This window comes from Chiloscyllium plagiosum, unplaced genomic scaffold (genome assembly GCF_037043375.1).
Source record: "Chiloscyllium plagiosum isolate Xiang-an unplaced genomic scaffold, Cpla_swu_hap1 HiC_scaffold_25, whole genome shotgun sequence".
NCBI classification, from domain to species: domain Eukaryota; kingdom Metazoa; phylum Chordata; class Chondrichthyes; order Orectolobiformes; family Hemiscylliidae; genus Chiloscyllium; species Chiloscyllium plagiosum.
The window spans coordinates 24,388,625-24,398,661 of NW_028270163.1; the positions used below are offsets into that span (position 1 = coordinate 24,388,625).

General features: G+C 41.1%; 1 protein-coding gene across 1 annotated transcript in view; it reads right to left on the reverse strand.

Annotated features, from left to right (window-relative positions):
• The window catches only part of LOC122562072 (tripartite motif-containing protein 16-like), an 18,684-nt gene extending 9,290 nt beyond the window's left edge, over positions 1 to 9,394 (reverse strand). Inside the window, exons 1-3 of the mRNA XM_043714555.2 lie at positions 8,810 to 9,394; positions 997 to 1,092; positions 677 to 910 (exon numbers count right to left, since the gene is read on the reverse strand). Coding sequence (XP_043570490.2) covers positions 677 to 910; positions 997 to 1,092; positions 8,810 to 9,394 — 915 coding nt within the window. The remainder of the gene's footprint in view (positions 1 to 676; positions 911 to 996; positions 1,093 to 8,809) is intronic.
• Positions 9,395 to 10,037: the final 643 nt, after the last annotated feature.

A 10,037-nucleotide genomic window follows, 5' to 3' on the forward strand; every position in this document is an offset into this window, starting at 1 on the left:
ATTAGCAGTGAATCCAAAGCCATCATCATTCAGTCCCATGAATATCAAGCATAGTGGTAGCAGGATAAACCATCTACAAGAGCCACTGCAGAAACCAACCAAAGCTTCTTTGACACTACCTTCTAGACCTGTGATTACTACCACCTAGAAGGACAAAGGCAGAAGGTATATAGGAGCATCTGATAGTTCCCCTCCAAGCCACATACCAACCTGACCTGGAACTTTATTGCTGTTCGTTTACTGTCAATGGGCCAAAATCCTGGAACTCCCTTCTTAACAGCATTCTGGGTATACACACACCACATGGACTGCAGAGGTTTAAGAAGCCATCTCAACACCACCTTTCTTAAGGTCAGTTAGAAATGGGTAATAATTGCTGACCTCGCCAGATGCCCACATTCAGTGAATGAATTTTTAAAAAAATATGCTGTTAGCTGACACAGTGTAGAGCAGTGATTAAAATATGCGTGCCCAGCTCTGTATGATTTAAGCAAATTGGAATAAACTGTCTGAGCCAGCAATAAGTTTATCTCTCAGTCTTTATCTCTTGTATTGGGTGCATAGACATTGATCTTTGTCACAAAGCTGCAATCAGGTTTAATCTGTAAGATCTGAATCAGCACATGTAATTATTGGGTGGATAAATGAGTAGGAATGGAATCAGTATATTTAGTACCTGCACCAACATCACATGATCACTGCTCTTTGACAAGGTTTTCAGCTGCTGCTCCTCCTCTCTCAGTTCCTCACATTTCTGTTCCAGTTGACTCCGGATACTGTCAGCCTGGCTCAGTGCTGCTTGCACTGTGTTCTCGACTAATCCAGTCACTTGTTCAGTGGCTTCCTCAACGGCTTCAGTCATTGCAGAGAATGTGCCTCTAATTTCACATCCCACTTTAAGTGAAGAGCTCTAACAAAGAGTAAAACACAGGGCCAGTGACTGACTGCATGTACCACAGTCAACAGATGTACTTCAAATCTCAAGGATATACTCACTATGATTGAGTCTACATTTTGCTGCAGAAGTCTGATCTCGATTAGAGTTTTCTTTATCTTTGCTTCTGCTTCATGTCCTTTTTGGAAAAGCTTTTCCTTGAAAGTAGAAAGGTGTGTTAATAGTGAATTTTTTAACAAGAACCAAAAAAAAAGAATTCGATCCTGTTCCCATCCCACGAACCCAATTCCAAGATCTGCCTTGAAACGTAAATCAGTTCATATTGCAATACTGATTAATATTTTGATGGAAATCATTTATACAAATGTTTTCTACCTCTGTCACATGCCTACAGGCATGCTACATAGCTTTAACATTGCTAATAGGAACTATTATTATACAAGATTTGCATTTATATTTACTTCTCACAAATACCAATATCTCAAAATAGTTTACAGCCAATAAATTACTTTGCATGGATTTCATATAGGAAAAGCTGCAGCCAATTTACATATGGCAAACTCCCACAAACAGCAACATGACCAAATAATCTGATTGAGGAATAAATAAATATTGACCAGGATACCAGGGATAACTCTCCTGCTCTTATTTACAGTATTAGCATGGAACCTTCAACGTTCACCCAAGGCGAAAGTGAGGACTGCAGATGCTGGAAAGTAGAGTCGTGAGTGTGGTGCTGGAAAAGCACAGCAGGTCAGGCAGCATCCGAAGAGCACGAAAATCGACGTTTCGGGCAAAAGCCCTTTATCAGGAATGGAGCTGGGAGCCTCGGGGGTTGAAGAGATAAATGGGAGCGGGATGGGGATGTGGGAAGGTATCTGATAGTGCGATAAGTGGATAGAGCTGAGGTAATGGTGATAGGTCGGAGGGGAGGGTGGAGCGGATAGGTGGGAAGGAAGATGGACAGGTAGAACAGGGCATGAGGGCAGTGCTGAGCTGGAAGTTGGAACAGGGAAGAGATGAGGGAAGGGGAAATGAGGAAATTGGTGAATGCATCTCATCCATCTTCTGTACCTCCACCCTTGAACCCCACCCCTCCAAATGCAACAAGGGCAGAACCCTCCGGTCCTTACCTTCCATCCCACCAACCTCCGTATACATCGCATCATCCCCTGCCATTTCCGCCACCTACAAATGGTCCCCACCCCTATCTGCTTTCCATAAAGACTGTTCCCACTGCGACTGCCTCGTCAGATCGACATCCCCAACAACCCACCCTCCCCTCCTGGCACCTTTCCCTGCCACCACAGAAATTGCAAAACCTGCACCCACACCTCCCACCTTACGTCAATCCAAGACACCAAAGGAGCATTCCACATCCATCAAAGTTTCACCTGCACTTCCACATGTCATTTACTGTATCCGTTACTCCCGATGCGGTCTCCTCTACATTGGGGAGACAGACGCCTACTCGCAGAGTGTTTCAGAGAACATCTACGGGACACCCGCACCAACCAACCTCACCGCCCTATGGCCAAATACTTGAACTCCACCTCCCACTCTGCCGAGGACATGCAGTTCCTGGGCCTCCTCCATCGCCACTCCCTACCCACCCCGACGCCTGAAGGAAGAACGCCTCATTTTCCGCCCTGGGAACCTCCAACCCCATGGCATCAGTGTGGATTTCACCAGTTTCCTCACTTCCACTTCCCCCACCTTATCCCAGTTCCAATGTTCCAGCTCAGCACTGCCCTCATGACCTGTCCATCTTCCTTCCCACTTATCTGCTCCACCCTCCCTCTGACCTAACACCATTACCCCAACTCCATCCACCTATTGCACTCTCAGCTACCTTCCCACCAGCCCCAACCCCCTCCCATTTATTGCTCCACCCCTGAGGCGCCCAGCCTCATTCCTGATTAAGGGCTTTTGTCCGAAACGTTGATTTTCCTGCTCCTCAGATGTTGCCTGACGTGCTGTGCTTTTCTAGCACCACACTCTCAACTACATTCACCCAAGGCAGATATGTTTTCAATTTTCTCATCTCATCTGAAATACAGCACTTTTGATTGAGCAGCATTTCCTCAATATTGCATTGGATGCCAATCTTGATTTTTGTTTCAAGTCCTGGAGTAGTACTTGAACACAGAATTTTGTGACTCAGAGGTAAGAATGGCTGACCCATCATTGTATGGTAAGTTACTGGGTAGTGAGGGGATATAGGAAGAAGGCATCTTACAAAGGCTGCTTACAAACTTGTTGCTGTTCTGTCATAACATAAATACAATGAGAATTTTTTTTCTCCTGTCAAAATATATTACATAAATTCCTCACCACGGCATCCAACTGACTCTCAGTTGTCCTTGTCGCTCATCCTAGAAATGTTCCCATCGATGGTCCACTGATGTCTCTGTGTATGGTCCCACTAACTGCTATAATATTCAAACATTCTCAAGTCCAACCACTCACAAAATTTAAATATTCTTTCAACCAGAAGCCAGCTCCCTTCCCTGAAGGAAGAAATGTGACGGACTAAAGTGAAAAACTGACCTTATAAGGCATTGTAATCCTGAACTTTGTAAATAGGATCATAGGGTACTAAAGCAAGTACGTTATAATGAACTTTTACAGAACTGGTTCATCCTCAAGTGGAGGATTGTGTCCGGTTCTAGGCACCAGACCTTAAGGATAAGAAGTAATTGGAGGAATTGCAAAAAAGATGTACAAGAATAATTCCAACAGAGATTTCAGTTATGAGGATAGATTGGAAAGCTGTGTCTTTTCTCTTTAGAAAACAAAGCTTGAGAAGATAATGAATGGAGGTGTCCAAAATTAGAGGGGACAGAGTAAATGGGGAGAAACAGTTATCATTGGTGGAAGGGTTGAGAACCAGACAATACCAAACTAGGATTAAGATTATAATCATTCTATATTCAATTCTACAAGATTCTTGTCCTTCACAATGTCCTCTTATATTATCTTCTCTACTGATGGCACCAGTTGATAGTTAGGTGTAGGCACCAAGACATCATGCATTCTCATCCAAGAGGACAATCTTCATATATGAGGCATTCCTGACAGTGTATTATTGGTGACAGTTGCTTCATGGCCAGAATCATAGTCTATCATTGGATTGACATCACTCGATATCTACATATTAAACTTCCAGTGAGGATGAACTTAGGAGTTAGCGATCTATTAGTGTAATATCTGTTCTAGCGAAGTTGTTAGAATCTAGTTACTGAGTGAATAAGAACTTTCACAAAATCAGAGCTAATCAGAGAAAGCTGGGATGGATTTGTGAAAGATAGATCATGTATAATTGATTTACTGATTTCTTTGCAGAAGTCATTGGCATGGTATATGTGAGAATATCCATTGATATTTATTAGATTAGATTACTTACAGTGTGGAAACAGGCCCTTCGGCCCAACAAGTCCACACCGCCCCGCCGAAGCGCAACCCACCCATACCCCTACATTTACCCCTTACCTAACACTACAGGCAATTTAGCATGGCCAATTCACCTGACCTGCACATCTTTGGACTGTGGGAGGAAACCGGAGCACCCGGAGGAAACCCACGCAGACACGGGGAGAATGTGCAAACTCCACACAGTCAGTGTGCACTTCCAGAAAACATTCTAAGCTCTGCATCTGGCAGTCCTAAAAAAAGTGTTAAAGATAATATCAAATTTAAAGAAAAATCATATAATTGTGCAAAAATAGGTGGCAGGTCAGAAGATTGGACAAATCATAAAACAAGCAAAGAATGTCTAAAAGATATGTAAGGAAAGTAAAATTGAAGTATGAGAGAAAGCTAGCTAGAAGTATAAAAAGAGAGTTTTCTTTTTAATTTGTTCACAGGATGTGACATTGCTCGCTAGGACAGCATTTATTGCCTATCCATAATTGCCCAGTGGGAAGCTAACAGTAAACCACATTGCTGTGGCTCTGGAGTCACATGTAGGCCAGAACAGGTAAGGACAGCAGATTTGAAAAGTGTGGTGCTGGAAAAACACAGCAGGCCAGGCAGCATATTTCCTTCCCTAAACATAGTGAACAAGATTATTTTTTTAAGGCATTCAACAGTGGTTACATGTCACCAATAGGCCAGTTCCTTATTCTAGATTTTAATTGAATTAAAATGTAAATATCTACCATAGCTGGATTTTCTTGGAATCATAGAATCTAGAGTGTGGTAGCAGGCCATTCAGCCCATTGGGTCTACACTGACCTTCTGAAGAACATCCTACTCTATCCCTGTAACCCTGCATTTCTCATGGCTAACCTGCTTAGCCTGCACATCCTTGGATACTGTAGGCAGTTTAACAAGGCCAATGACATTACCACAAAATAACTGCCTCCTCATATAATGCAAGATGTATGATTTATGTCTATTTTAATATAATTTATTTTAGAGTTTGGATTTTGAACTAGTGATGTGCGGGTTTTGGCGTGTATGAAGAGATTTAATGATTAACTTGTTAGGCTCTCTGGAGTCATGAAGTTTTTTTCAATCAGTATGTCAGAGAGTGTGTTCCTGGGTTGATAATTAGAATTTGTTTGGAATTAGAGTTTAACATGCAGACAGAGTAAACATTTAAGAGTATTAGCTTGCTTTCAGTTAAAAGAATCAGGATTTGTTTTGCTAAGAGGAAAAATCCATAACTTTTAAAGCTTTTAGTATCCATTCAGAGATCCTACTTGAAGTTAGATGTATGAAACAGTTTCTCCTCAAGAAAGAAGCGCAGACAGAAAAATTAGAATATAGGTTGCCTCAGTGTCAAGAGTTTAGTTGAAAGCTCCAGACCAAAAGTGTTTTGCTTAAAACCTGGACGGGGTTACTTTAAGCTGACAAAATATAAGCTACGTTGTGACTAATCAAGGAAAAGATCCAGGGATTGAAAGGAACAGTTAAGTCAAACCTATAGACGTGATAGTGATAGGAAGTAATTCTCTGATATTCAAGTACTGCATAGTGGAGTTGGATTCAACAGGATTGTATTTTTACTATGTGTTTTCAGATCTTTCAAATTATGACATTCTATTTTGTTTACATTTATTTTGTAAACTAAACTTCTGTTTAATTGTTAAAAACAAATCTGAATCATTGTGTGTTTTTGTTTAGGTGACCATCTTGTTAAATAAAAATAAAACATAATATATCAAGCCAAAAGGGAAGCAATAGCATAGTGGTATTATATCAGAATGTTCTGGGGTCCTGGTTCCAAATCCTGGGGAAGGAAACTGCTGTCCTTACTTGGTCTGGCCTAAATGGGTTGTCTTCTGAGGAAAGACTGGACACACTAGGCTTGTATCCACTATAGAAGATTCAAACTGGTTGGTAGACAGAAAACAGGTCTTTTTCCAAGTGGCAGCCAGAGACCAGTGGGATTTCATAGGAATCAGTGCTTGGGACACCAGCTATTTGCAATATATACTAATGTATTACATGAGAGAATTAAATGTGATATCTCAAAGTTTGCAGATGACACAGCCGAATGGGAGGGTGAGCTGTAAGGTAGATGCAGAGATACTTCATTGTCATTTGGACAAGTTGAGTGAGTGGGCAAATGCATGGCAGATGATGTATAACGTGAATAAACATGAGGTTATCTACTTTGGTAGCAAAAACAAGAAGGCACATTATTATTTGAATTGTGATAGATTGGGAAATGTAGAAGTGCAATGAGCCCTGGGTGTCCTTGTAAACCAGTTGCTGAAAGTAAGCTTGCAGATGCAGCAGGTAGTGAAGACGGCAAATGGTGTCTGCCCATCATAGAAGAGGATTTGATTACAGGAAGAGGGATGTTTTGCTGTAATTGTACAAGGACATGGTGAGACCCACACTTGGAGTACCATGTGCAATTTTGGTCTCCTTATCATAGGATGGATGTTTCGGTGATGGAGGGAATGCCACAAAGGTTTACCAGATGCTTCCTGGTATGGCATGATGGACATATCAAGAGAGAAATTAATGGTTAGGACTATATTCACAGGAGTTTATAAGAATCAAGGGATCTTTTAGAAACCTTTAAAATTCTAACATGACTAGGCAGGGTAAATGCAGGAAAGAGGATGCCGATGAATTGGGAGTCCAGAACCAGAGGGTCACAGTTCAAGGATATAGGGTAGGTCATTTAGGACTGAGATGAAGATAAATTTCTTTGTCCAAAGAGTGCCGAGCTTGTCGAATTCTCCACTACAAAAAGCAGTTGAGGCCAAAACACTGAATATTTTCAAGGAGTTAGATATGATTCTCAGGGCTAAAGGGATCAAAGGATATGGGGAGATAGCAGGAACAGGGCAGTGAGGTGGATGATCAGTCGTGATCAAATTGAATGCGAGAGTAATAATGCAGGACCAAAGGGTCTACCTCAGCTCCGATTTTCTACGTTTCCATGAAATATAAAACATCCTGAGGAATCTTGACAGGGTATATGTAGAAGGAATATTTCCTCTTGTGGGAGCATTAGGAGTCACCATTTAAGGCAGGGATGAGGAGAATTCTTTTACCTCAGAAGATTGGGCATATTTGGAACACTCATTCTCAAACTATGGTGGAGCTATTTGTTGGAAAAGCTTTTGAATATTTTTAAAGGCAGAGGTGGATAGACTCTTGACACTCAGCAGGTGAAAGGTTATTGGTAGTTAGAGTTAGGGACTGTGGAGTTAAGGTTATAATCAGACCAGCTTATTAAATGGCAAGAATTGATCCAAGGGTCTACTGCTGCTCCTAACACATATGTATAAAAAGTGAGAGGAATTGGAAGCAATACTGGCATACAAATTTGATGGGTGGTGGGAGATAGAGATGGAGGATAAAAGGTATATACTCAAATGGCAGAATGTGGCTAGTAATTGCTATCCACGGTTTTGATAAATTACTTAGATGAAGGAATAGAGAACTCCTATATCCAAATTTACTGATTACACTAATTTGGGCAAGATTGTAAATAGTGGAGATGAGATCTGAAAGTTGCAGACACCGTTAAATTCAGTGAGTGGGTACAATGTTGGCGAAGGCATTCACTGCAAGTGTGAGGTGATCCACTGTGGATCTAAGGAGAAAGATCAGAGTGTTTCTAAGTGGTGACAGAGTTAGGAATGGTGGAGGAGCAGAGACATTTAGGGATCCAAGTACAAAAATGACCAAAAGCTAGTGGTCAAAAAATGATTTAGGAGGTTAATTGAATGTTAAATTTTATTGCAATGGAATGGAATACAAAATAACTGAAATAACCTTTGCACAAAACTCTGGTTTGATTCCATCTGGAGTAACTGTACAACTGGTACCATAGCTGAGGCAGATGGTGCACCCCGATTCAACAGAATGATATAGAGGGAAAAGGGTTAAATTATGATGACAGGTTGCATGGAGTAACTATGTTTGCCTTGACTGTAAAGAATAAAGTGAGATACAATTAAATTGTTAAAAATGATTACAAGGATTAAGATGATAGATATAAACAAATGCTTTCCTTCAGTGGGGAAGTCCAGCTCTAAATTTCAAATTAGAGCTAAGCCATTGGGAATGATGTCACTGAGTACTTCTTCATATAAAAGATAGTAGAAATAAATGAGTGTTTCTGCAAAAAGCTGTTGTAGTATTAGGAAAGAAAAATTAATAAGAGGTACTGATCAACAATTATCTAATTAAACACTGGAACTGCCACAAAGAACTAAATGGCCTTCTCTAATATTACAATAGTTTTATTTCAGGAATCAAGAAGGGCTTATGCCCGAAATGTCGATTCTCCTGTTCCCTGGATGCTGCCTGACTTGCTGCGCTTTTCCAGCAACACATTTTCAGCTCTGAACTCCAGCATCTGCAGACCTCACTTTCTCCTTATTTGACTTTAGACCATCTTCTTTCTCTAAAAATAAAAGGAACCCCAAGTAATGAGCTCACCTTTCTATCAGCTCCCTCCTCTTCTACTGTGACTGTTTCATGGTTCTTGTGTTCCTTCGTTGTACAAACTGAGCAGATAAAGGTCTGATTTGTTCTGCAGAACAAGTCAAGAGCTTTTCCATGGACTGGGCACCGTCTCTGGCTGAGCTTCTTGACAGGATGGGTCAGGATGTGGTGTTGGAATACTTCATTCTCCTGATGAGGCTTAAGGTGGAATTTGCAAAAAGAGGCCAGGCACACCAGACAGGACTGTTCTGCCTGTAGCTTGGTGTGGGTGCAGAAATCGCAGACCACGTCATCTGGGCCAACAACAGGGCCTTCAGAAAAACTCCCCTTGGATGAAGCAAAGTCCTCAACCACTCTACATAGGACATGGCTCCTGAAAAGCTGAGGTCTGGGAGTGAATCCCTCTTGACATTGAGGACAGCAATGGCCTCCACCATTCATATCTTGATCCCAGTAACTCTGAATACATTTCAGACAGAAACTGTGACCACATGGGATTGTTACAGGATCCTTGAACATTTCCAAACATATCGCACACAACAGGCTGTCCTCTGAGAGAAGCACATTAACAGCAGACATGGTTGAAGCAAACAAAACTCAGGGCAGGAGTCAATGACACTTGAATTTAAACTGATTTATAGCTAAATAGACACACCCATGGGGTGTTGCAGGCAGAGTGGGGGCATATGGAGCGTCAGAGGTGGTGTTTCACTGTCAGATCATTTCAACAGTAAAAATCTGTTTGGAGGCTTTTTTTATCTTATCAAATGAAAAGCCTCTGATAGTTCTGCTTGCCCTGGAATTTCATCACTGAATTCAGTATGTTAGTTGCTATTGAAAGAATTCATTACCTCCTATTGTTTTGTGGCAATTGCCTCCCCAAGTAACATTGAAATTTGTGTTTGCAGGAAAGGATGTTCCAATGAATTGCACAGCTTTACTTTTGAAACAATCACCGTTATAATTTAAGAATCACAACATTTGTATTGCACACAACAAGATCTTACTAACTGTGATTAGACAAATAACAAGATAATCTACTCACCATGTTGTTTAACGTCTGATCATTTTATGTCAGCATAATACTACTGTGCTACTCTGAAATAGTATCATAAAACCTTTTATGTCCACCCGAGTGGATAGATGGTGCCTCAGTTTAATGTTCCATCTGAACCAAAAGGCTTCTCTCTCAAGAAAACAGGGGTACTCACACAGTGAACTA